The sequence below is a fragment of the Dromiciops gliroides genome, chromosome 3 (genome assembly GCF_019393635.1).
Source record: "Dromiciops gliroides isolate mDroGli1 chromosome 3, mDroGli1.pri, whole genome shotgun sequence".
NCBI classification, from domain to species: domain Eukaryota; kingdom Metazoa; phylum Chordata; class Mammalia; order Microbiotheria; family Microbiotheriidae; genus Dromiciops; species Dromiciops gliroides.
The window spans coordinates 321,244,061-321,271,439 of record NC_057863.1 but is presented as its reverse complement, the minus strand read 5'-3'; the positions used below and the strand labels follow the sequence as shown (position 1 = coordinate 321,271,439).

Sequence of the window (27,379 nt, the reverse complement as noted above, 5' to 3'; positions counted from 1 at the left end):
GGTCAAAGGTGACCCCTGGGCATGCCTATTGTGAGAAAATAATGGGTTTTGGGATGACCAGAGGCCCTGGTCAGTGGAGAGGATAATATTGAGATTGATTGGATTGACTTTGCTGATTAACTCACTTGAAATTGACTTGGCTGATACCACGCCTACCTGAGGGCCTGGCCTCAGGATATTCTGTTCATGGACCGCCCTCAAGTCCAGTGAACCAATGGATTTGGGTGATGCTAGCCAAATAGCTTAGAGCAGTGTGTAGGGACTTCTCTTGTCCAGGCATGCAGGAAGCTCCACCTCACAGGGACTTCCTTTTTGGCCTGAAACTCATAGGTGCTAGTGCCTTTTTCTCTCTTCTACCCTAGATCCTAGCTAGGCTTTCCTAACTTTCAGGGCAATGTGCTCTATCTTTACTAATACCTAATATGCTTTAATAAATGCTTAATACCCCAAACTGGTGCTAAAGCTTCTAATTTATAAGTAACAAATATATTAGAAACCCCAGCTAATTTTCCCCAAACTTGGGACAGAAATAAGGTGATCACATATAATTTTAAACACTACACTATGACACAGTACTTCCCTTTTCACTGAACGCAAAATATGAAGAAAAGAGCTTGAACACTGCAGCATAAAAGTTTTTATTTGTGTGGGTCTGTACCTTTGATTTCAATTGTGTCAGGGAACTCAAAGTGTGGTAATTCTCTCCGACAATGCAGATGAGCAATCCATGTTTTAGTCATAGACCTTGGAGCATTGAGAGGTTAAATGAATTTCCTATGATCACATAACTAGTATATGTCAGAGTTAGGATATAAATCTGGGTCTTTCCTCACTCCGAGGCTATTCTTCTTTTACTCTGTGTGGCTTACACAAGAGCCCAAGTTTCCTGACAGTAAGTGCTAAACAAAGGAATGAGCAAGCAAAGGAGAGCATAGAACCTTTTTATTTTTCTTTCCTTTAGAGACCACTGAAAAGATCTCTTGGTCTTGTTCATGGCATAGTTCTGTTAGGATAATGAATCTGAGGACCTCTAGGCCCTGTGATTCTATGACTCATTTTCTTCTCTTTCAGGGGACAATGATTGTTACAGCCCTTTGATTTACAGAGGCACCAACTTTACCACTTCCCCAGGGAAATCACTAACACTTGATTGTCCAGTGAAAGAATGTGGTAAGACGGTGAATGTATCTTGGAGCAAGGAAAGTGGAACAACACAAAACTCCCAAGTTCGGGATGGACTTCGGAAGTCTAGACAACCAGATAAAGAGAAGAACATAACCATATTCAGGCTGTATTTTAACCCTGTGTTTGTTGGAGATAATGGCTCCTATCAGTGTACTGTTATTCTTTTAGAAGGGAAAGTGTATGCCAGCCATCGCATAAATGTCTATGTAACAAGTGAGTATCGGCTGCAAAGCCCAGACATCTATGTAACAAGTGAGTATTGGCATTAAATCCAATTCTTCTGATGGACAATCTCATCTCATTTAACTCATGGAAGAATGCATGATTTTCTATATTCTTTTAGGGAATGGGAGGGTTGCGCTTCTGTTAATTTTGGGGGGGGGTGGGGCAATGACAGTTAAGTGACTTACCCAGGGTCACACAGAAAGTAAGTGGCAAGTGTCTTAAGCCAAATTTGAACTCAGGTCCTCCTGAATCCCAGGCCGGTGCTCTATCCACTGTGACACCTAGCTGCTGCAAGAAAATAAATCTTTTTTTCCCCCCAGGGCAATGAGAGTTAAGTGACTTGCCCAGGGTCACACAGCTAGTAAGTGTCAAGTGTCTGAGGCTGGATTTGAACTCAGGTCCTCCTGAATCCAGGGCCAATGGCTCTATCCATTGTGCCACCTAGCTGCCCCCACTTCTGTTAATTTCATTGGTAAAGTGAAATCCCCCATGAGGAAACATGTTCTGTCAATGCAATTTGGCAACTGCTCTGCAACTCAAAGGCTTAGAGAGATTTTTGAAGCATTAATTTTGCAAGGAGGTGAGGTATTTGAGAACATTCCCCAGGAAGGAATCAAGCCTAATGGTTTCTAGTGAACTAAAAAATTATCACTCCTGAGAACATTGTAGCTGCTGACTCTAGCTAGTCTTTTTTTTTATTCATTGATTCATTTGTTCATTTATTTATTCATTTGTTCAATTAATTTTTTTTGAGCTCCTTTTATATTCAGGGCAATTTGCCAGGCACTATAGTGAGCACTGGAGCAGCTAATTGGAACAGTGGATAGAGCACCTGGCTAAGAAGCAGGAAGCAGGAACTCTTCTTTGTGAGTTCAAATCTTACCTCAGACACTAACTCTGTGACCCTGGGCAAGCCACTTAACCCTGTTTACCTCAGTTTTTCTCATCTGTAAAATGATCTAGAGAAGGAAATGGTAAACCACTCTAGAATCTTTGCCAAGAAAGCCCCAAATGGGACCATGGAGAGTCAGACATGACTGAAAATGTCTGAACAACAACATAGTGAATACAAAGAAATGTAAGAGTATCATTACTGAACTCCAGGAAATTAAAATCTGGTTGAGAAAACAAGATCAGCACAAATCATTAGAATACAAGGAATCTGACTGACAGAAGCATTAAAGGTCACCAAAGACCTTTTTGAGAAATTTGGGGACCTGTCCTTTGTCATTCTCTTGAGCTCTCTGGAGCATTTCATAATTCTGACTTTGGCCTTTTGTGAAACTTTCTTTTCCTTTGGCTTCTGTGATTGTTCATTATTCTGGCTCTTGTCTGGTCTTCTCTGATGGTACTTCTTTTTCTCCTTCTTGGCTGCTTTACCCCCTTTATTCATTCTATCTTTGGGTCTATTACTTTTCTCTATATATACATTCTATTCCTTGTAACTTTCTTCTAATCTCACAATTTCACTATCGTGTTAAGATGGCTCAGTAGATAGAGTGCCAGGCCTGGAGTTAGGAAGACTCATCTTCCTGAATCCAAATCTGGCCCCAGACAGTTACTAGCTGTGACCCTGGGCAAGTCACTTAACTCAGTTTGCCTCAGTTTTTTCATCTCTAAAATGAACTAGAGAAGGAAATGGTAAACCACCCTAGAATCTTTGCCAAGAAAGCCCCAAAGTCACAAAGAGTTGGATATAACTAATTGACAAAACAACAAGAAGAAATCTAGACTTTCAGCTCCAATCTTTTTCTTCCCTTCAGGCCTACATTCTGTTCTAGTTGACAACTAGACATTTTTATTTGGATGTACTATTGACATCTCAACTTCATCAGGTATAGCAGTGAGCCCTCATCACTACTGCTCCTTCCCATTGTTTAGAATTCATGTTCATGCTAAACTGAGGCCTGGGAAAGACCTAATTTAGAAAGGCCAATGTCACTTGCCACTGGACTTCACTTACTCTCAACAAGAGAGTGAGACTGATGACTTTGAACATTTCTACCTCACTTAAATCCAATTCTCATTCAAGTCAAGACCTCAAACTCATGATGTCATCGGTCCCCCTCAAGAACCAAAGAAGAAGAACAGCACCACCAACTATTGACCAAAAGAGGCTGGGTGACACAGTGGAAAGAGGGCTAGATTTTCTGTGGGGGTTCAAATACTGGCTCTACCATATACTTACTAACCATTGGCAAATTAGCTTCTCTGGGTCTCAGTTTACATATCTATGAAATGAGGAGGCTGGACTTGCTTTCTCCTGAGGTACTTTCTCATTCTAAATTTCTGACTTTTCTTTTTCCCCTGCCTCCTCTATTCATTCTCTTTCAAGGCCAGGAACCTCAAGGACCCCCTCAGATTTAGATTTATTGCCTTCACCCAGACTGGGGAAGGGAATGGTTATACCTACTAAATGACCACTTCTCCTTGGGGAGACCTTCTTTGAGCTAGCTAGATATACAAAAAAGTAGTTATAAGTGTTCACCTCTCTTCATCTTTTTCTGTTGTTGAGTCATTTTCAGTTGTATCTGATTTCTTTTCATTTCATTTGGGGTTTTCTTGGCAAAGATACTGGAGGGCTTTGCCATTTACTTATCCAGCTCATTTGACAGTTGAGAAAATGGAAGCAAACAGGGTTAAGTGACTTGCCCACTTGGTCACACAGCTAGTAAGCATCCGAGGCCAGATTTGAACTCAAGAAGACTTTTTTTCCTGATTCCAGGCTGGGCACTCTAGCTGCCCTGACCTGGCTAGATACTCCCCCCCCAAAAAAAAGAGCTTATGAGTGTTTGTCTTTCTTCTTCTGTGCTTTGGGTCCATTGGCCAATACCTGTGTCAGGCACTGTGCCAAGGGTTTTACAAATGCTATCTTATTTGATTTTCACGACAATCCTGGGAGGTAGGTCCTATTTATTATCTACATTTGTTGTTGTTGTTGTTGTTGAGACCGAAAGACTTGCCTAAGTTCACACAGCTAGTAAATAACTAAGGTAAAATTTTAACCCTGGTCTTCCTGATGGTATGCCAGTCAGCTGCCTCTATGAATAGCCTCATGTCCACCAAGTACTATATTGTTTGTGTGGGTAAATTGAAGAAGTAGTTAAAAGGGGAGGGAGAGGGGGCAACTAGGTGGTGCAGTGGATAGAGCACTGGCCCTGGAGTCAGGAGGACCTGAGTTCAAATGCAGACTCAGATATTTAACACTTACTAGCTGTGTGACCCTGGGCAAGTCACAACCCCAATTGCCTCACCAAATAAATAAATAAACAAGAAAGCAAATAAATAAATAAATAGGGAGGAAGAGAAGCAGGAATGACTATATTTTTGCTGCAAGTGGTAAAATATCACCAGCGGCCTTTGCTAATTGAGGCTCCTGTCAGCTTCCACACTCAGAGGAAACAAGCTGCTATAACATGCAATCGCTTGATTCCACACATAGTTCCACAGATACATGGGAGAGAGATTAAAAACAGAAGATTATAGTTTCATATACAAGGTCTTACAACCTAAGAAGTGGCTTTAAGCACATACATATTCTTGGAGTGATTGCTGATTGTTTTACATAAATTAAGTTTCAGAGAAGTCCCTTAACTGTCGGGGGTAAGTCCATCTATGTCAACCTCGGTGCTCATTTTCCTATTAAGATCTGTAATCTAATCTAACAGTGGGCCCGAGTGTCCACCAGCATTACTAATGCTGATTTCTTTTCTATATTTTGCTTTTTCTCTTTAAGAAAAAATCTTAAATCGACATTTATACATCATTTTAAAGTTTACAGTGTACTTTACATGTATTACCTCATAGGAATTTTAGATCTTACAACTCTCTGAGGTAGATATGACAGGCATTATTGACCCTATTTAATACATGGAGAAACTGAGACTCATTTTCAGTTTGCTCATCTGTAAAATGAAGAAGTTAGACTCCATGGCTTCTCTCTAGGGTCCCTATCAGCTCTAAATCTATGATCCTATTATTAAGAAAAGTGAACTCACACATGGCCACATGCTAGTAAGGGTCAGAGGCAAAATTTTAGCTGAGAGGGGCAGCTAGGTGCCACAGTGGGTAAAGCACCAGCCCTGGATTCAGGAGGACCTGAGTTCAAATCTGGCCTCAGACACTTGACACTTACTAGCTGTGTGGCCCTGGGCAAGCCACTTAACCCTCATTGCCCTGCAAAAACAAAACATAACAAATTTTAAATGAGATCTTCCTTATTCCAAGTACAACATTCTCTCTGCACTATCATATGGCGGCATTGGTACAGCGGACCCACTAAGAAGCAAATTTCGATTTATTCAACTAAAAGAAGGGAAATCTTTTTTTTTTAGTAGTCAGCCAATATAGGACATAGGAAAACTAAGATCTTGTTTATGTTTATGGTATATAATAACATATATTATTTATAAAATATATAATAATAATAATCAATAATTCTTTTTAAATCTTCTTGTCCCTTCCTTTCCATTATTCTTAGGGCAGGGGAACTCATCATCTTGGAAGGTAACATGGCATATATAGTTCATTGCATTTAGAGTCAGGAAGACTTGGGTTCAAATCCTGGCCCTGACACTTATTAGCTGTGTAGCCCTTGGCTACATTTTCATCAGGAAAATGAGGAGAATAATTCTTATAGTAACTCCCTCACAGGTTCTATGAGACTCAAATGAGTTTAGAAGGTTCACAAGTTTAAGATTTATAAACCTTAAAGCTTTATATAAATGTTGAAATTTATTATTATCTTTGCTGAATGACTTGGTTGCCATTTTATGTGATTCTCAGAGAAGATTCCATTGACTCGTCTTTGGTTCATCCTAGAAAAGCCTTCCCTCTGAGGCTTATGATAATAATTCCTATCCCATCTGAGGTCAGAAATTAAACAATGTAGGTTTTCTAGCTATCACAAATTTCTTAACGCTATTGAATATCGACTGAATTTTCAGATTCAACTGAAGCCCTATTGGAACCCAAATCTGAGAAAGAACCCTGGCTCCTTTATATATTTCTTTCAATGGGGCTGCTGTGTATACTTATCATTACTAGTCTCAGTATATTCTTCTGCCTGAGGAGCAAGAGAGGTGAGTTCTGTTTTATATCATACGACTCTGTAGACATACTCAGATGAGTTTTCCTCATGGTGATAGTTTTTATTTAGTTCCTGATATTTTTCTCTCCTGAATTCTTGCTAAATCATGATAAGTTGAATGAATGGAATGGAATGGTTATTCTAGGGGAAGAGAACAAGGTGGGCTCTGGTGGGGGAATGATTATTCCTTTCAGGTATTTGAAAGGCCATTATTGGGGAAGAGGAATTAGAGTAATTCTGCTTGACTCAAGGGACCAAAACCAAGAACACTGGCAAAGGGGCAAATTTTGGTTTGATGAGAGGAAAAACTTGCTAGCAGTCACAAACCTCCCAAAGTGTAATGGATTACCTTGGAAGCTATGGGTTCTCACTCATTGGAGATCTTCAAATTGAGACTTCCCCTTCCCCCATGCCTATGGTATTCCCCCTTCATATATTCTTTGAATTGACCTTTCCTTCAGTACTTTCATACTTGTGTCACAACTAGCAACAATCCCCTTGTGAACATTTGGTCTAGCTGAGATTCTTCATTCATCTTTGCTTTCCTTAGTGCTGTTTCTATTTCCTCTATAAGGATTTTCTTGGATTGTATCGTCAGAGCCAAGTTTTGTGACTCTACTGTCTTTGGTGGTGAAAATAGTTTGTGTGTTTAAATATGTGCATATATATGCATGTGTGTATATATATGCACATATTCACATACATATATAAAAATATATGCATGTATATATTATATATGTATGTGTGTATCAGGAATTAATTTTGATTTGGGGTTTCCATGACCCCATCTTTGCTTCATTATGGTCAGACTGAAATGATGTAACCTTGAAAAAGCCCCACCTAGGAGTTCCCCCACACCCACATGGGCCTGGCCAAATTTTAATGGGGATAGCCCAGGGGGTATGTTGAACTAAATGGAGACTCAGCAAGGCTATAGAACCACCCTTTGGGTGGGGGAGGCAAGAAGGAAGGGAGAGAGAGGAGGGGAGAGAGAGAGAGAGAGAGAGAGAGAGAGAGAGAGAGAGAGAGAGAGAGAGAGAGAGAGAGAGAGTGTGGGAGGGAGAGAGGGAGAGACACTGGTGTGGTGGACCTTCAGACTGAGCCGGGGGACACTGTGCAGCTGATTATCCTTGGAACTGAGGATTCCAGGTGGTGGTGAATTTGTGTTGTTGAAGTGAGACTAGCTCTTTGGGCTAGCTGAGCTGGAGGCAAGTTTAAAGTTTGTGTCAGTTTTTGTTCAAGCCAGGTTTGTTCAGGGTACCTGGGGCCTTTTTGCCCTAGACATTTAGATTCTAATCATCTGGGAAGTGGTTCTTATCTTTCCCTTTCTCTATCCCCTTTCTCATTATCCCTGCCTCTATTAACTTCACCTGTGTTGTAGATTTGTTCCCATTAATAAAACCTAATTTGTTTGTGGAAAAAGAGGCTGTTAATCTCCTTTCTTACCCCAATATTATGGTGAGCCACCCAATTAACTCTCCCCATACTAAATTTGTCCCATACATGTGTGTTTGTGTGTGTGTATATGTATGTATATATGTATATACACATATATACACACACACACACACACACACACATATATATATATATATATGTAATTTTGTTGTTTCCATTTTTCTTCTGTTTGTTCCTTCTTCCATTTTCATTTTTAAATTCTCTTGGGATGTTTTTGCTTATGTTTTTTTTTCTCTACAAGCTTTCTCTATAGTGGTATTTAACATTCACTACATTTGGGTGACTCAATGGATAGAGTGCTGGGCCTGGAGTCAGAAAAATCTGAGTTCAAACCCATCTCCTGACACTCACTAGATGTGACCCTGGGCAAGTCAATTATCTACTGTTTGTCTTAATATACTGGAGAAAGAAATGGTAATCCACTCCAGTATCTCTGCCAAGAAAACCCCATGGAAAGCACTGGAGCATTGTAAGTCCATAGGGTCATGGAGAGGAGGACATGACTGGAATGACAACAACAACAACAACAAAAACAATGGCATGAGAGTCTAGAATGAACCATTGAACCCTTCATTGATGGTTTTTGCTTTATGCAGTGATATTGATCATAATCTTCCATTGGCCTTCTTCATATGACTTTAAAAATGAATTCCTAGGACAGCTAGGTGGCACAGTGGATAGAGCATCAGCCCTGGATTCAGGAGGACCTGAGTTCAAATCTGGTCTCAGACACTTAATACTTACTAGCTGTGTGACCCTGGGCAAGTCACTTAACCCCAATTGCCTCACCAAAAAAAAAAAAATCCTATACTAAATCATTATCACCTTTGGCCTCCTTATCTTCCACTTGGCAAATGGGTCAATATTTTCTGACTAAGGTCTTTTAAGGCTCTTTTTTTCTTGTTATGATATTGATATATATCAGTTAAGGTCTTTATATAATTACTATAATCTGTTTTGATATTCTCTTTGTTATATATAACTTTTAATAATTATCTAATTAATTTAATATTTAATTTAATAATTGCATAAATAATAATTGTTATACATTTTAATAAGTCAGGTTTGAGTTGCTTTAACCATTACATTGATTAAATTGCCAGGCTTCTCCCTTGCCTTCACCAGAAGGTAGCTTCAGGGTATTTGGGGGCAAATGGAGATTTCTCTGCTTTTCTCAATTTCCTTTGCTAGTAATTTACTCCATATAGTAGGCCTAGCAGAGAAACAAGAGTTTCTTTGAAAGGAGTGGGTTTGTTTGTGGTGGGAACAGAATGATCTTTTGAAACCAACCCCTTTCTGGTTTTTAAGAACCACATGCCTTAAAGCTACCATGGAGATAGTAATTTTATAGAAGTTTCTTCTCCTTTTTAATCTTCCACATTCCCCTCACTGGCACTCTGTCTCTGGCCTTTACTTTCCCAACATCCACAGTGCTGTTTGATCTCTAAATTCCAGCATTTTTTGGATGCTAATAGCTCTTACATAGCCAAGAGTCATTAAAGACCTTGTCAGTATCTCATTAATAAAGGCAAGGCAGTTGTTTCCCCCTTGCTTTGAGATAGGAGTTTCAATCTTCTCAAAACGTTGTTGAGCTCTCATCCCACTACATTTTTGCCAACCTCAGGGAACCTGCCACAACTTGACTCTTTTGTTATTCAGTCATTTTTCAGTTGTTTCATAACTCCATTTGGGGTTTTCTTGGCAAATATACTGGAGTGGTTTGCCATAAACTTCTCCAGCTCATTTTACAGATGAGGAAACTGAGGCAAACAAAGTGACCTGCCCACAGTTACACAGCTAGTAAGTGTCTGACACCAGATTTGAAATTAAGAAGATGAGTCTTCCCAACTTCAGTCCCAGCACTCTATCTACTAGGCCACCTAGCTGCCTTCAGCTTGACTAGACCCATTCATTGAGTTTGAGATCTCTCTCGAGTTCCTCTGCAAGCCCTGAGAAAAATCGGTGATCAGAAGAACCCCTTTAAGTGGCTACATCCAGAGTTTCTCTTGGAAAGAAAGGACCTTAGGTGTCTAAGCAATGACTTAGTAATAAAATACACAACCACAGAATTTGAGAGTTGGAAGAAACCTCATTCCTGAAAATGCTTCCCATTAAAATATGCCTGACAGGGGCCCATGCAGTATCTATATGAAGACTTCCAGTCAGGGGGAACAAACTACATTCCAAGGCAGCCCATTTCACTTCTGGGCAGCTCTGATTGTTAAAAAAAAAAAAAGATTATTGTGGTATTGATCCTCAATTTATCTCTTTATAATTTGATCCACTGATCCTGGTTTCTTCTAATTGGTCTGCCTGACTCAAGTTTCTGCCCAGTCCAGTTCATTCTCTTCATGGCTACCAAAATGAATTTCCTTAAGCACTGATCTGATCATGGTGCTCTCTTGCTCACTGGTTCACTATTACCTCTATAATAAAATAAAACTCCTTTTTTTTGGCTTTTAAAACCCTTCACAACCTAAACTACATCTGTCTTTACAGCCTTATTATATTTTATTCCCCTTCTGGCACTCAATGGACCAGCAGACTTGGCTTCTGTCTGTTTCTCATAGATCAATCTTCATCGCCTGTCTCTATGCATTTGCCCTATCCATACCCCATGCCTGGAATGTATTCTCTCCTTACCTTCCCATCACAGAATTTGTAATCCCTTTAAGATACAGCTCAAACATAATCTTCTACATGAAACCTTTCCTGATCTCTGTAACTGCTAGTGCCCTCCCTCACTACTTTCTGTTTAATTATGTTACTTTTAGTTTGTGTTTATTCCATATGGTTTATTCTGTATTTACTTTTATTATGTAGATGTTATTTCTCCAGATAGAATTTCAGCTCAAGAGCATGAATTGTTTCATTTTTGTCTTTGCATCCTAGCATCTACAATGGTGCCTTGTACCTATTAAGTGTTTAATAAATGATTGGTTGGTTCTGCCCATCCAGGGCCAAATGGAACATCTAATCTTTCTTCCACAGAATAACCCTTCAAATATTTGGACATAGTTATCATATCTCTCCTCCTCCCCTCCCCATCCCCAAAGTCTTTTCTTCTCTAGGCTGAACATCTCTAATTCATTAAATTACTCCTTATATAACAAGATCTCAAGGATCTTCACCATAGTGGTTGCTTGCCAACTTATCAATGTCTACATTAGACTGTGATACTCACACATGAACAAAATGTCTCTGCAGTGGTATTATTAGTGACTTTTGGCACCAAGATGTAGAAACTTCCTAGAAAAAAGGTTTAGCAATTATTAAAAAGTGATTGTCTGGTGTTCTAATCTTTTTTCTGTTTTGCATGCTGGGTAAAGTAAAGGAAGATATATTCAATAAATGACACATTTGAACCATTGATTCTCAGAGTTGATTGGCATTGGTATTTCCCACCAATTACTGGGAGCTGGGAATAGTGGCAACAATCCTTCCTACTAATAATTGGGGTGGCATGTCCACTTTAGATGATTGTTCCTAGAGCTTTTCTGGATGTGATTGACTATTTCTTTCCTTTTAAAATTTTTTTTCCAGAAAAACAAAAGAAGCATCCTGACACCTTAGGAAGAGGAATTAATGAGGTATGTTTTATACCTCCTTTGAAACAGTAAATTGCATGTCATAGGATCGAATATAAAGTTCTCTATTTGGCATTTTAAACTCTTCCTCACCTCTACTCTTCCTACATCATCATATTCTCATATCTTGTTCCCTTCTGTGCACTCCACAATTCAACTACACCTGCTTACTTTCACTTCCTCGAACATGCCACTTCCTCTTCCATTTCCATGTTTTTGCACTAGCTAAGCTCTATGCCTGCAGTGCTCTGCTCCCTCACCTCTGCAACAGCAACCTTAGTGCAAATACATTTTTACTGTTTTTTTTTATTTCTTACATCACCAGAATTTCTCCCTGTATCCATCTCTCTGTCCTTCTCAGATAGCCATTTCATATAACAAATAATATTTTTTAAAGAAGAAAGAAGAGCAACCATCCCCAGCAAAACCTATCAATACATCAGAGAAATCTGAAAATATATTTTATGGCACACACCTGTGGACCTCTTATTTCTTCAAAGGAGTAGAGTAAGATTATCTTCTCATATCTCTTGTTTGGGACCATATGTATTTGTAATTTTGCAACGTTCATTTTTTATTTTTGTGTATATGTGGTTCTTTCCATTTACAATGTTGTACTCATTGTGTACATTGTTTTCTTGGCTTTACTTCCTTCACTTTGCCTTAGTTCATGTAGACCTTTTCAAATTTCTCTGTATTCATCATATTTATTATTTCTTACAGCACAGTAATATTCCATTTCATGCATGTGATATAATTTATTTAGCCTTTCTCTAATCTATGACTATCTCTCCATCCATCTATCAATCAATAAACATTTAAGTGCCCACTATGTGCCAGACACTGTGTTCAGTGCTAGGGATACAAAAAAGGTCAAAAATCTTAAAATCAGAGACAACTTGCAAACAAACAAATACAAAGTCAGCTATATGCAGGATAAATAGGAAATCATTTTTAAAAGGGATAGCACTGCAATTAAGAGGGGTTGGGGAAGGTTTCCTGTAGAAGGTGTTATTTTAGCTGGGACTTAAAGGAAAGGTAGGTAAACTCATAGGGAGATAAGCAGAGAGTGGAGGAGTGATAACAGGTGGTTGGTATCATTGGATTGATTATATGGTAGACATCATATTTTTGCAATATAACAAAATCACACATTTAGAACTAGAAAGCTAAGGAAACTAAGGAAAAGAGAGGTTAAATGACTTAAGCAGGGTCACACAGATAATTAGTTTATGAGGGAGGATTTGCATTCAGGTCTTCATGATGCCAAATCCAGCATTCTATCCCATATTCCATCTAAGTGCCTAGCTATATAACTAACCAACAAACATTGAGTGTCTATTATTTGCCAAACCCTATGTTGAATAAAATAAATTATTTGGTGCTTTGGAATTGGGAAACTCTTTTTTTATTTCCCTTTTTCCTAATATGAACAAAAAATCTTGGTTCTTGGTGCTACTTAAAATCCAGATCTAAAACCCAGTTGAAATGATGAACTCTCAAATTTTGTAAATGTGGAAATATGGTTTCTGGTTTATAAGCTAAACAAATACTATGTGAGTTGGTGTGTAGATTTAACAATGGGAAATCCAATCCAATTCAATTCAATTCAATTTATTGAGTGCCTATTATGGCCTTCTTTTTTTGTTATTGGACTTATGATTTCATTAGCATAGGGAGTTCCAGGTGAGGCACTTCTTCACTAATGAGTCAGCTAAGTGACACAGTGGATAGGGTATATTCCTTGAGAAAGACCTGAGTTCAAAAACTCCTTTAGATGCTTTCCAGCTATGTAACCCTGAGGAAGTCATTTAACCTCTCTTTGTGTCTCAGTTTCCTCATCAATAAAAAATTATGATGATAATCATAGCATCTACATCCCAGGGTTGTTGTGAGGATCACAGAATTTACGTATATAAAGAGCTTTGTAAACCTAAAAGTGCTGTATAAATACTTCTTGTTGTTTAGGTGTTTCCAACACTTTGTGACCCCATTTGGGGTTTTCTTGGCAAAGATAGCAGAGTAGTTTGTCACTTCCTTCTCCAGCTCATTTTATAGATGAAGAAACTGAGGTAAATAATTAAGTGACTTGCCCTGGCTTACTCAGCTAGTAAGTGTCTGAGGTCAGATTTGAACTCAGGTCTTCCTGACTCCAGGCTGAGTGCTCAATCCTGCACCACCTAACTGCCCACATAAATATTAGGTCTTATTATTATTGTTATTGCAGTTCCACAACTTTTGGGCAGATTATAGTCTTAGAAAGTTGCCTTGGGGTACTGAGAAGCTGTGACTTGCCCTAGGTCACCCAGACTATATACATCAAAACCAGGAATCTACCCAGCTATTCTCAACTTAGAGTCCAGTTCTGTATTCACCATGCAATGTTACCTAACACGTATGCTCCAAGAAATTGGGGGACCCTCTCTGGAGGCTTTAGAGGAGGATATGGACAAGAGTTACACAGGAGGGGCTGGCATAGATGAGATGTGACTTGTATCATTGGAGGGATGTGACATTCATCACATTACAGTCCTACTAAAATACTTACATGTGCAGTGTCCCTGATGCTTCTCTTGGGTTGGGCTTCATGAAATCCAGAAGAGTGATAATGTCTCTACCCTTTCCCATTGTTTTTCACAGAACAGGGTTTGCTTTATTTAATAGTTGCAAAAATTGTCTATGAAACTCCAGAATGCTGATATTGACCTGCTGCCATGCTAGGTCTGTGGGGTTCAAAACTACTCAAGAGGGAAGTTGAGAAAGAATGTGTGGCCAAAGCAATAAAGAAAGTAGGGAAGGGAACTGGTGGGGACAGTGATGAGCATGCCAAGCCTGCAAGAGTCAGTGATGCTGTAGCTTCTCTCTGATGCCTGAATGGTCCTTGATAGCCATAATGACTTAGGGATGCTATCACTCTTTGTACTGAACCATTTCTGAAGAGATCAAGAGAGCATGGTGACAGTGCTAGACTCATTTTGGACCATTTGCTTTATGAATCATAATTTCAATAGATGTGAGTCATATGTTTGTATTGGAAAGAAAGGAGAAATGGCTTAGTTCAATTAAAAGATGAAAAGTGAACCAAAACCCAGCTAAGAAATCAGGGAACTTAGATTATGCCTTGTAGATTCACTGATGCTTCTTTTTCTTTTCTTTTAAAAATTAGATGTTGGGGGCAGCTGGGTGGCGTGGTGGATAAAGCACTGGCCCTGGATTCAGGAGGACCTGAGTTCAATTCTGGCCTCAGACACTTGACACTTACTAGCTGTGTGACCCTGGGCAAATCACTTAACCCTCATTGCCCCGCAAAAAAAAAAAAAAATTAGATGTTATGTTTTCAACGAACAAAAATCTGCCTTCTCTCCCTCTCCCCCCACGCACATTGAAAAAGAAAATCCAAATCTTTGTAATCAAATGTTATAAACGATCAAAAAAATTCCCATACCAGTCATTTACAAAAATGTATTGCTTGATCTGTACTCTGAATCCATCCACTTCTCTGTCGGGAGGTGGGTAACTTGTTTCACAATGAGTCCTCTAGAATTGTGGTTGGCCATTGTGCTCATCAGAGTTCCCAAGTCTTTCAAAGTTGTTTCTCTTTAAAATGTTATTGTTTTGTATATGTTGTTCTCCTGATATTGCTCACTTCACTCTGCATTAGTTGATTAAAGTCTTCCCAGGTTTCTCTAAAATGACCCCTTTCAACATTTCTTACCTCATAATAAAATCCCATCATGTTTCTGGGTTTTTTTTTTTTTTGGTGTTTTGGGTTTTTGCAGGGCAATGAGGTTTAAGTGACTTGCCCAGGGTCACACAGCTAGTAAGTGTCAAGTGTCTGAGGCCAGATTTGAACTCAGGCCCTCCTGAATCCAGGGCTGGTGCTCTATCCACTGCGCCACCTAGCTGCCCCCATCACATTTCTTTATCCCCTCAAAGGTACATCCACTACTCCCTGTTCAGCTCTGTTTTATATGTCATTTTCCCTCATTAGAATGTAAATTCATTGAGGGCAGCAGTTGCCTTTAGTTTTGTTTGTATTTGTAACCCTTGAGTTTAGCTCAGTGCCTAACACATGCTAAGCACTATAAAAATGCTTATGACCTACCTACCTACCTACCTATTGTGAGGAATGCTATTGCTAGATCCCAGATGACAGAAGTGACTCCATGTTTGATTGCTGATTCACCTTCCTAAGTAATACCCAACAACTGGCTTGGCCATCTGCATTTAGGTTTAGAAGTGCAAGATTAGTAAACTTTACTAATCACAGTGCCCTTTTGGTTATGTTGACCAGTGGAAATCAAAGTACAGACCACTGGCTGATTGACTGCCCCTGAGGTTTTCCAGCTACTCAGTCCCTATGAATCTGCCCAGCAACAACAATCAGATATTTAAGGGTAGAGACTCAGAATATCTGGGCTCTCAATTGGCGTACAAGCCTGAAGCTACTGTGGTCATTGTGTGCCCAAGGTTCTGTAGGGCAAGGAAACCACACACAAGTTTACAATCCTTTGAGCAATAAACTGCCTGACTTGTGAGTACTTAGGTTCTTTCTCAATATGTCCTCACTCATGATAAAAAAATAACTTGTTTATCCATTCTCTAATTGATAGGCACTCCCTCAGTTTCCAGTTCTTTGCCACTGCAAAAAGAGCCACTAAATAACTTTGCATGTGGGTTATTTTCCCCTTCCTTTAATCTTGTTGTAGGTATAGACTTATTAGCAGTATCAATGGATCAAAGACTATGCACAGTTTAATAACCTTTTGAACACAGTTAAGTTTTGCTTTCCAGAATGGTTGGACCCCTTCACAGGTCTACCAATAGTGCACTTAAGTGCCTATTTTCCAATAGCCCTTCCAGTATGTCATTTTCCTTGTTGCATATTTTCAAGTCATATATCTTCTTTTCCTGCTTGAATACATCCCATACTGGTATCAATTTATCTTCTTCCACTGGGTATAAGAACATTTTCCATCTTAGCTTGAAAGCCAAAACAGATAAAGCAATTACTAACTCTCAAATCAGATGAACTTTTCACTTTTTCCAGTGTGTTAAGTACCTAGATTTTCAGTTTTAGGTCAGACTTTTATTTGACAGTCCAAAGGAACAGGTTTATCATGGTGTAAAATGCATGTGTCCATTAGGGGCCCAACTCATGAAACATCTATAGCAAATTAGCTAAAGGCTTTAAAACAAATGAAGTCAGATATAAAGGAACTCATATTGAAAAAGTCAGGAATTTTTTTTAAAGGGGGAATAAAGAAACCATAGCATCTCTGTGATCCTTCATCAGCACTGCTATCAGGTACCACCATCCCCATTATCTTTCACTAAGTCCACATCTACCACCTAATCACAATTTAGTAGCTGTTGTCAAGCTACAGGATATTCATCCTCTTTCCTCAATGAGTTCAATACCTGGATCACTATTTTTTTCTCTTCAACTCCTGCCTTTCCACTAGGGAACTTCAATATATATATTGATACTTTCTCAAATACCCTAACTTCTGAGTTCCTCAGATTAATCATTTCACATGACCTACTTCTGCACCCTTCTCAGCCCCAGACAAAGATGGTCAAACCCTTGATCTTGCATTCACCCACAGATATGCCATTTCCATGTTCTCTTATCTGATCCCAAGCAATTGTAATTCCACCCCTTCCTCTGCCTTCCAAATCTAAGCCATGAAATTACTAGTTTAAAGATTGATTTTTACTTCCAAAACTTGTGATTTCTTAGAGTACCACTCATAGGCTTTGTATAAAGTATCTTATGCATATGAACTTATTAATTTTATTTGCAAAAAATGACTCACCATTGGCAGCAGACAGAGCCACAAATATACACATCACATGGCAACAATTTAAATAGGATTTACAGATTAAATTGTGACCACTTATCTTCTACATCTCCTGTCCTGATTCTCAGAAATGTCAAACAACCTTCTACTTTGCATGTCAGTATTTCTTGCTCTTGCTTTGAACCAGTAACATAGCATCTCTATGTTGATTGTTAACCTTTTTTCCCACAGAATTATAACACTTTCCTCCTGATTTTTCAAACTATTTTTTTCAGTATTTGTGATTCAGAAAAATATAAATTTCCTGAAAAATTCTGGGAAGAAATTCCTATGTGGAAACACTAAGACAAGTACACAAATAGTACTATAGTACAAGGTAGAAAGTACCATTAAGGGAAGGACACAATGCTCTGAAGTTTGAAAAGAGGAAATAATGTTTCTATAGAGTAGAAAATATGGAATTTGTCATTTTAGAATCTGGATTTGGATCTTAATTCTATCACCTTCTAGCTATATGACCTTGGAAAAATCGCTTAGACTCTCTGGACTTTAGTTTCCACATTGGCAAAGTGATTGGGTTGCTCATTTCCACTCTAAATCCATAATCTTAGAAACTAGAAAAGATCAGAGAAATCATCATGGGGGACATAATACTTGAGGTTGATATTGAAGAATGAGCAGGACACTGACAGGAAGAGGTGTGGGGAGGGCCGTCCTTAGTAGAAGGGAATAGCAAGAGCTGTTGAACTGGAATTGCACTAGGGGTGGGAAAGCATGGGATATATTCAGAGGAGAGTGAGTCTAGAGTGCATGAGGCTGAGCTAGTGGAGTGGAGAATAAAGATGGAGAATAGGATGAGACTATATTATGGATAGCCTTGAATTCCATATGAGGAGTAATATGGAGCCACTAAAGGTTTTGTTTTGTTTTGTTTTGTTTTTTAAACTTCTGTCAAGGGAGTGACAAGAAATATGGCTTTTACAATCCAATGGAATGTTTCTAATGTGCTATTATTGCTAGAGTCATTCTGAAGACAGATTATTTGACCCACACTCAGGGAATGGGAGGAAGAAAAGGTTATAGTGGAAAAGAGGAAGACAGTGGAAAATTGAGGCTTTGCACCCAAGTCTACCACTGGCTAAGTTACTATGAAAAATTCACTGCAAGTCTTTGAACCTCAGTTTTCTCATCTGTAAAATGATGCAGAGGGACAAGATGATTTTTCAGGTCCTTTGCACCTCTAACATTGGGAGCCTAGATCAGAGCAACACATTAGGAAGATTGCTTGCTCTGTACAGTGGAGACTGTGGTAGTAGAGGTAGCAGGAAAAGAGACTAGTTACAAGATTGTTTTAGTAGTTTTGGTGGAAGATAATGTAGACCTCCTCTAAGGTGGTGTAGTACAAATAGAGGGGAAGAGATGGATGAGAGAGTGTACAGTGACAGAGTCAATATGATAGAACAGTTGATTGGATATGGGTCCAGAGGGATAGGGAAGGGCTAAAGATGAATCTAACATTTTAAATATGAATGACTGGGAGGAGAAGGATTCAATGAAAAGAAACAGGGACATTATGGGGAGGAGATGATTCAGGAGTTGGAGGAGAAGCTTTCTTTGGCATGTGCTAGTTTTGAGGTATCAGCAGTACATACACATGAGAATATCCATCAGGCATTTTGAAGTGCTGAACAGGAAGTTGAGAGTTGAGGTTAGAGATCAGAGTCATTTGTTTGAAGATTTCATTTGAATCAGTGGAGGTGGATAGATTACTAAATGAGTTTATGTAGAATTGAGGAGAGATTCTCTTATATAAACAAAAAGCTTTCAGGGAATTCAATTCCACAAACATTTACTAAGCAACATTTACTAGGTGAAGAGCTATGGGAAATACAAAGTTTGGATTAGCCATCATCTTTGTTCTTATGGTTCTTACAATCTGGTAGCAGATATGACACATACATGATAAGTACATTAGAAAGATGCAAAATAAAACCCAGGTTGAATTGAGACTTAATTTACAAAATTATGAAATGGGGCAGGCATACCTGGTTCTTTGGGCACTCACCAGGAATGGCCATGATGGCAGTGGGGGATAATGCTTCAGTCACATGTTAGTAAGGCACAGAGGGTATAGGGGCAAATGACATAGAGTGTATGGAGACAAGCATTGGAAAGGATTCAGAGGCAGATGCCATGATGACAAGGGATGGAATGATGAAGGATGGAAAGCAGTAATGAGGAAGAAGATGGGGAGGGGGAAGAGGTGCAAATAGTCACTCACATAACCATGGGTTAGAATTGGGAAAACATGGCAGCATGGATGTGATGGAAATGGAAGAGGGCTCAGAGGGTAGGAGTTTTGAGGTCTCATTTTATGGGATTTTTTTTGGAGGGACAGATTAATCTGTACCATGTTGAGGTTGGTGCATTAACATATCCAAATCACTTCAAAGTTGTCAGTAAAACTTTAAAGTTAACATCCACATAATCTCAAAATCATCAGCACCATTTGGTGTTCTGCTGGTTTTACTTCATATGTCTGGAGTTTGTCTGAAATTTATAGATGGTAAGACCAAAAAGCCCTAACCACAAAGTCTAGATGGCTTCCTCTGATTTGACACATTTTACCAAGATGTGATTTTTCTTTAATATATAATACAATTTGGGCAGCTAGGTGAAGTAGTGGATAAAGCATTGGCCCTGGATTCAGGAAGACCTGAGTTCAAATCCAGCCTCAGACGCTTGACACTTATTAGCTGTGTGACCCTGGGCAAGTCTCTTAACCCTCACTGCCCCGCAAAAAAAATTATATATATATATATATATATATTTATATAATTATATATAATATATACATACACATATACATATACATATATAATACAATTTGAAAATGATGCTCTTTTGATTTTTGGGACAGTCTGTATGTGACTTCTAGGTTCCTCTTTGCAATGTTTCTTGCTGCTATTGCTACTTTATATTGGCTACTTATAAATTTACTTGCTATATTGACTAGAAGGAGGGGTGGTGATTGAGGGTGGGGGTGACCAGAACAAGAATCAGTTTTAAAACATATGTCAGGGGCAGCTAGGTGGTGCAGTGGATAGAGCACTGGCTCTGGAGTCAGGAGTACCTGAGTTCAAATCCAGCCTCAGACACATAACACTTACTAGCTGTGTGACCCTGGGCAAGTCACTTAACCCCAATTGCCTCACTAAAAAAAACAAAAAACAAAAAAACATATGTCAAGTATGAGAGAGAAAAAGACATTACCAATTAGAGAGATCAAGGAAACTTAGGAGAAAATAACATTTGTTAGATATTGAGGATGAGTAAGAGGCAAAAAGGGAGATAATTCCAAGCAGAAGACACTCAGTAAAAGCACAAAGGCAGAAAAATGCACAGTATGTTTTTGAGGATGGGAAGTGGTTCAGTTTGATTGGAGTATAGTTAGGAGAATTGGCAGGAATTAGAACAAAAGTCTAGAAAATAAGGTGGGAAGAAATTGTGTAGACAAGTAAAGTAATAACACCAGATTTAATTATGAGTAAAGGAACTGGTAAATGAATGACCATGAGTGGTGAGGGAGAAAGAGAAGTCAAAATTACCACCAAGGTTTCAAATATTGAAGATGGGAGAAAGTTATCTTTTTTTTCCTTTTTTTTTGCAGGGCAATGAGGGTTAAGTGACTTGTCCAGGGTCACACAAGTTATCTATTTAAAAAATAGAAATAGTAAAGTCAGAGAGAGTATCAGGTTTAGGGAGCAAGATAAATTCAGTTTAGTACATATTGAATTTGAGGTCTTTGTGAGGCATAAATGTAGAGATACCTCTAAGCTATTGGGAATGCAAGTATAATGCTCAGAAGAGATGTCCAGGATGACAATTGAGATTGGAGAGTCATTGGCATAGAGGTGATAACTGAGACAATGAGAGTGAATGAGAATGCAAAGGGAGAGATCCTGAAGGAAAAAGGACCAAGGACAGAGCCTTCTTCTATCTTATCTAATTTTCTTCCTTAGCCTTAAAGGTAAGTGTTTCCCCAAGGCTCTATAAGCTATCACTCCTGGATAACCTCTTCTATGTTGCCTCTTCTAAGGAGAAAACCATAGTCTTGGAGACAGGATGAAATGGGTCAAAATGCCACTTTTGACACATTTCTGACTTTGTGACCCTGGGAAAGGTATTTAACTTCACAGTGTCCCAGACAATTCTCTTAGATTATGTTATAGGAATGTTGCTGAAATGCACTGATGGGGGGAATTTCCACAACTGTTATTTCCCCTACACAGATGAAACATGCCAGAAACTGTGATTTCATTGGTATATGGAACTCCCAGGAAAGAAGTTCTTTTGCATAGACAAATATTAATCTTAAAGAGTTTCTTGATATTGAGAGATTAAATGATTTGATCAGAGCCATACAGTCACAATGTATTAGAGGTGAGATTTAATCTCGAATCTTTCTATACAATGCTGTTTCTAAGATTCTGTCTGTCTATCCAATATATATACACATTTACATACACACATGTGTGTATATACACATGTGTACATGTAAACATATTTGTATTATATGTGTGTGCATATATTTATACTGTATGTATTACAAACATACATTTACTATGTATGCATATACATATGCATCTATATAAGAAATAAAAATTAATTTCAGGATGGGGAGAACACTTAATAACTAGGAGAATCAGAAAACAATTTTTACCTCTTTTTTGTACCTCTGGTACTTAGCACAGTGTCTGCACATACTGGGTATTTAGTAAATGGTTATTGAGTGACTGACATATATGAGTTGGCACTTAAGCTGAGCCTTAGGGGTTCTAAGACACAGAGGTGAGCAAGGAGAGTATTTCAGGCATGCAAAAGCACACAGGCAAGAAATAGAATATGTAGGAACATGAAGGAGGTCAATTTGGCTGGAATGTAGAGTTTATGAAGGGGAGTAATGAGAATTCTGTCTGAGATTACTAGACTGGGGGAGGTGAACAGGGAGGATGTATTGGAGTTAATGAAATACAAGGTTGAAATGAAGGAGGGCAAAGAGTGGACGAGAGACTAGGAGAAGATAAAGGATAGGAAGTTGTGGTTGGAGAGTGGAGTTTCAAAGTTTAGTATCTTGAGGGTAATGCTGTTCCATGAGATCTGAGTGGTGACCTTGTTGATGTAAAACTAAGTGAGATGGAGAAGGAGGTAATTGTATATGATGTTGATGAATTAATTGTGTGGTAAGGATGTTATACTAGTCATAATCATGAATTTTAAAGCTCTTAAAGATAAAAACCAGGCAATAAGAGATAGAAGACTGAACTCCATATACTCAAGTCATAAAAAAAGTTTTAGCAATGACCTGAAGGTGAATAGAAAGGGATGGTAATATACTGCATGGACTTGGAAAGAGAAAGAGCTATTAAATGAAGGAGAGAGATGAATACTTTAGAAGAAGTAGTGTGAAATACTACATAAGCCCTCCCTGTTCCTATAGGCCCCATGAGTCAAGGGGAAGAGAAAAAGAGTGGCTTATAATTAAAGAATATGGTGTGTTCAGAGGAAAGTCAGGTTTCCATTAAAGGGATATGGTACAAGGCACATTAATTGATTGGATAAGGAATGAGAAAAGAACACTGGATTCAGCCATTAGGTGATCTTTGAACCAATTTCAGTCAAATGAATGGGAAAGAAAGCCAGATTAAAATTATCTATGAGTGAGTGTGTGGAGAGGAAGTGGAAGCAATGAAAGTAGGCTGCCCTTTCAACAGGCTTTTCTCTGAAGGGAAGGAGAGAGAGAATGGTAATGTGAATAGTTAGCAGGACTGAATGAAGGAGTTTTATTATTTGGTGATGAAGATCTAGACATGTTTGTAGTAAGAGAGAAAGGAACCAGTAGGTAAATAATTGATAGAGGATAGTCCTCAATGACGCAGGATTGGATGAGACCAAGGGTACAGGCAGGAAAGCTAAACTGCTAGCTTATCTTATATTGAAAAGGGGGAGGAGAGACTGAAGCAAAAGGGAGGAAGAAAGGTGAAGAAAGAAAGGTCTGAACATAGAGGAAGGAAGCTGAGGGAGCTTACATTAGGAGCCTTAATTTCTTCAACAAACCAGAAAGCAATATCAACCTCTAATAAACAAGCAAATAAGCACTTATTAAGTGCCTACTATGTGACAGACACTGTGCCAAGTGCTGGGGATACAAAAAAGGTGAAAGCTCTATTCGAAAGGCTGAGAGAGAAAAGGGTATCAAGGAGAAATTTTTGATAGTGTCAAAGACTACTTTAATCAAGAAAAATTAGGAGCAAGAAAAGGTCATTAGATCTGGCAATTAAGAGATCATTGATAACTTTGGAGAAAGTAGTTTCAGCTGAATGATGAGGTCAAAAACCAGACTACAGAGTGTTAAAAAATGAGAGAAAAGGAAGTGGCAGCACTGATTTTAGAGTTTAGCCACAAAAGGGAGGAGAGATATAGGACGATAGCTAGTGGAGATGGATGGATCAAGTAAGGTGGGTTTTTCTGAGAATGGGGTGAGACACGAGTAAGTTTGTAGACACCAAGGAAGTAGCCAGTAGACAGAGGAAGATTGAACATGAGCAAGATAGTGGAGATGATACCATGGGCAATCTGCAGGAGAAGATGAGTTGGAATGGGATCATCTGTGCATGTTTGCCTTGGCCAGAAGAAGGACCACCTAATTATGTGAGAGAGGAGTGAAGGGAGAGATAGTGGTAGAATGCATCTGAGTGATGTGAGATGAAGAGGGGATAAAATGGAACTCTTGGTGAGTAGCCTCAATTTTTTTTCAGTCATGTATGAGGCAAGGTTCTTAGTTGAGATAGTAGCAGGGGTGGGGTGGGGTTGGGGGAGAGTGAATTATGGGAGGTTTGAGGAGGGATAAACATGTTTGGAAAAGGTGAATGGGATAGTGAGTCAATTAGAGTGGTGTAAGGGTATTGCCTTGCCATAGTGAGGGTCCAGTTGAGATTATATAACAAAAATTTCTAGTGGATTCATTCAGTATGGTTTTGTAATTTTCTTTAGTTTCATGAGGAGTAAAAAATGGTGGAGTAATCCAAGGTTGAGAATAAGGGGACAATAGAATAAAGAGACAATAGAATAAGGGGACAAGAGGCTGGAGATCACATAGTGTAGAGTTGAACTTGTTCACCAAGGGGTCAGAATCTGAAAGGGAGGAGAGTACAGTGGAAGGATTGGGGGTCACAATGAAGATTAGAGACAAAACATAGTGTGAGACTTGGGATGAAAACAGATTATGATTAGATAAAGGAACTTCAGAATTCATGAACATGAAAGTAGAATACCTAACTCATTTCACAGATAAAGAAACTGGTACACAGGGAAATCAACTTGTCATACTTACAGCATGAAGAATGCCTAAGGATCACTCTACTAATAACTTTTTTTCTAAGCACATGTTTATCTTACTTTTCTTTATCCTTTACCTGCCTGAATTTCTGTATCTCTGGAGGCATTCTAAGAACATGGAACACATTTCATACTCTTCCACCAACCCCCCTTTCTGTAACAGCCACATTCTATTACTCACAAACTCAATGCTTAAGATTAATAGCTATCACATTGTCACAGAAAACTAAAAGTCATTCTCTTGTCTTGCAGGTTATGCCACATCAGTCCTTTGGGGACAACCAAGCTGAAGAGAGCACAATATGTAACTCTACTCTACCCAGTTTTCTGCCTTTGTCATCCGACACCATAATTTATAATAATGATGCTTGGCCTAAGGTCCAGGTGGGACCCACAGTTATTTATTCCAATCAGAGCTCAGAGGAAAATCAGCCTGGTATTGTTTATGCTTCTCTGAACCATTCTGCAAATGGAGTGAACTTCCTAAGGAGAGGCGAGCACATGGCAGACCAACCCACAGAATATGCGTCCATATGTGTGAGGAATTAAATTTACTTCTGGCTCTTCTTGCTTTCCCATGGGAGAGGCTGTCTGCCCTTTCATTAAGTGACTGCGTATTGAGCTAGCCATCCATGCGATGTCATTCTTTGATTTTAAACACTCCAATGAAATTGATGTTCATACTTTGTTGGATCTCAAGAATCCGCATGGCAAAAGTGGACCACCTCTGGAGATTCGCCGGAAGTTTAATAGTCTCTGAACAAATTTGTTCACTTTAAATGGTGATCTAGATCACAGGCAGTCTTCATACTTGGATGGAAAAAAACCCCAAAACTTTGATATGGTTTTACCTTGCTAAATGTCATCCAAGAAATGCTAATTATGTTCTTTGGAGTTTTTTGTCAAGAAATTCAGGGAAGAAAATGAACTTTCATTTTCAGGTTCAGTTCACTACACCCTACTTAAAAAGGAGGAATGAACACTCCAATTACTGTCAGAAATAGAATAATGATAGGACTTTTCATTCCAGTAAACCTGTAATGAGAAGTCATTTGGTAGCAACCTCTTCAAAATAGGGGTTATGGGTAAGAGATAAAACAATTTCAGAAGTCTCCATAGCTTAGGCAGATGTCATCAAACCCACTAGCCAAATCCAGCCAACTGCTTGATTTTTTTTGTATACCTTCAGAGCTAAGAATGTTTTTATATTTAAAAAAAAGTTGTGTATTTAAGAATACAAAAACAATTCTTAGCTTATGGGCCCAGAAAAATCAGGCTGTGGCCAGAATTTGTCACTCCCTAGGATACCAAAAACCCTGAGGAGGTAAAAACTGAATGAACTAATAGCAGAGTAGGCTCATCCCTAACTCACTCACAGCACATTCAGTACTACCTCTTTGACCTCCACCTCTCCCCAAACCTTGCTCTGATGAGGCTGCATAAGTCTCCTCTCAGACTTATAACAGAATTCACCCACCCCTCTTTCCAAAGCTAAGGAAAACCAAAAGGCAGAAAGAAGCTTGTCCCAGCTGGGTCAGCAGAGCTATGTGTTACAAAGACAGCTAGAGAACCATGGAGCAGAGGGAAGTAAAGCAAAATGTCCCGAGTGCTTCATTCTAAGAGGCCTGCCTGAAGCAAAGCCCCAGCAACCAGGTGAGGCCACCTCTATTTCCCTGGAAATCCCTTGGTATATACACTTAAGACAGTGAACATGAATTGCCCATTGTGGGAGAGGACTGATATATCTGAGGTTTAGACCCTAGGGAAACAGATGTCCCTCCAAAGGAGGAACCAGAAAGTGAGCAATAAGGGAATATAAGGGGAGAAAGATCAGAATGACTAAAGATCTCAGGAGGATGAAAATTCAGTTAAAGACCTGAACATAAGCAGATAAATGAACAGCAAAGATATTATTAACAGAAGGGAATATACCTCCAGATCAGCTAAATGAGTCCAACATTTATAAATAAATATTGCAAGACCAAGAGAATAAACCAAACAAACAAAGCTACGGGCTATGGAATCATAGACTCAGAATTCCCTTAGAGACCCTCTGGAGTATTTTAGTCCTTAAGTTCTCAAATGCCAGGACAAGAACATCCATGATGGAGCAATCTGTTAACAAAGTGATACTGGAGATGGTCCACATTGACAAGGTTTTGTGAAACTGGGCACAAGAAATCCTAACCCAATAGTTTGTTTCCTCATCTGTAAAAGGAGGAGAGTGGATTCATTGGCTTCCCATGTCCCTTTGAGCTCTAAATCTATAGTTCTATGATAGCCATCATTAGGAATCTTTCACTACAGCATAAATAGTTGGGGGAGGGGAGATGGAGGCCCAGAAGGCAGGGGAGGATGGAAGTGGAGTAAGTCAGAAGAGGGGGACAATTGCATGAAGTGAAAGAGTAGGGTCAAAGGGTCTAGAGTCAAGTCGAGCACAGGCTGCCATAGGGCAATGGCTTTTTGATTGTATGATCAATAGATTACTCAAGGGAAAAACTCTTCCACTAAAAAACTGTACCTTCTCCTTCTCCCCTTTGATATTAGCACCCTGGGTCATAACCCAAGGTGCTCTATTCTATTATGGCTGCTTTATAATAATAAAATAACAATAATGAAAATAATGATAACAT

General features: G+C 39.0%; 1 protein-coding gene across 1 annotated transcript; it reads left to right on the top strand.

The window, feature by feature from the left end:
- Nucleotides 1-1,067: 1,067 nt before the first annotated feature.
- BTLA (B and T lymphocyte associated) lies at nucleotides 1,068-25,478 on the top strand (the record flags this gene model as incomplete). Its single annotated transcript, XM_043990612.1, has 4 exons — nucleotides 1,068-1,437; nucleotides 6,357-6,491; nucleotides 11,501-11,547; nucleotides 24,999-25,478. Coding segments are annotated over 4 exons (849 nt in total), but the record flags the coding sequence as incomplete, so codon positions are not given.
- Nucleotides 25,479-27,379: the final 1,901 nt, after the last annotated feature.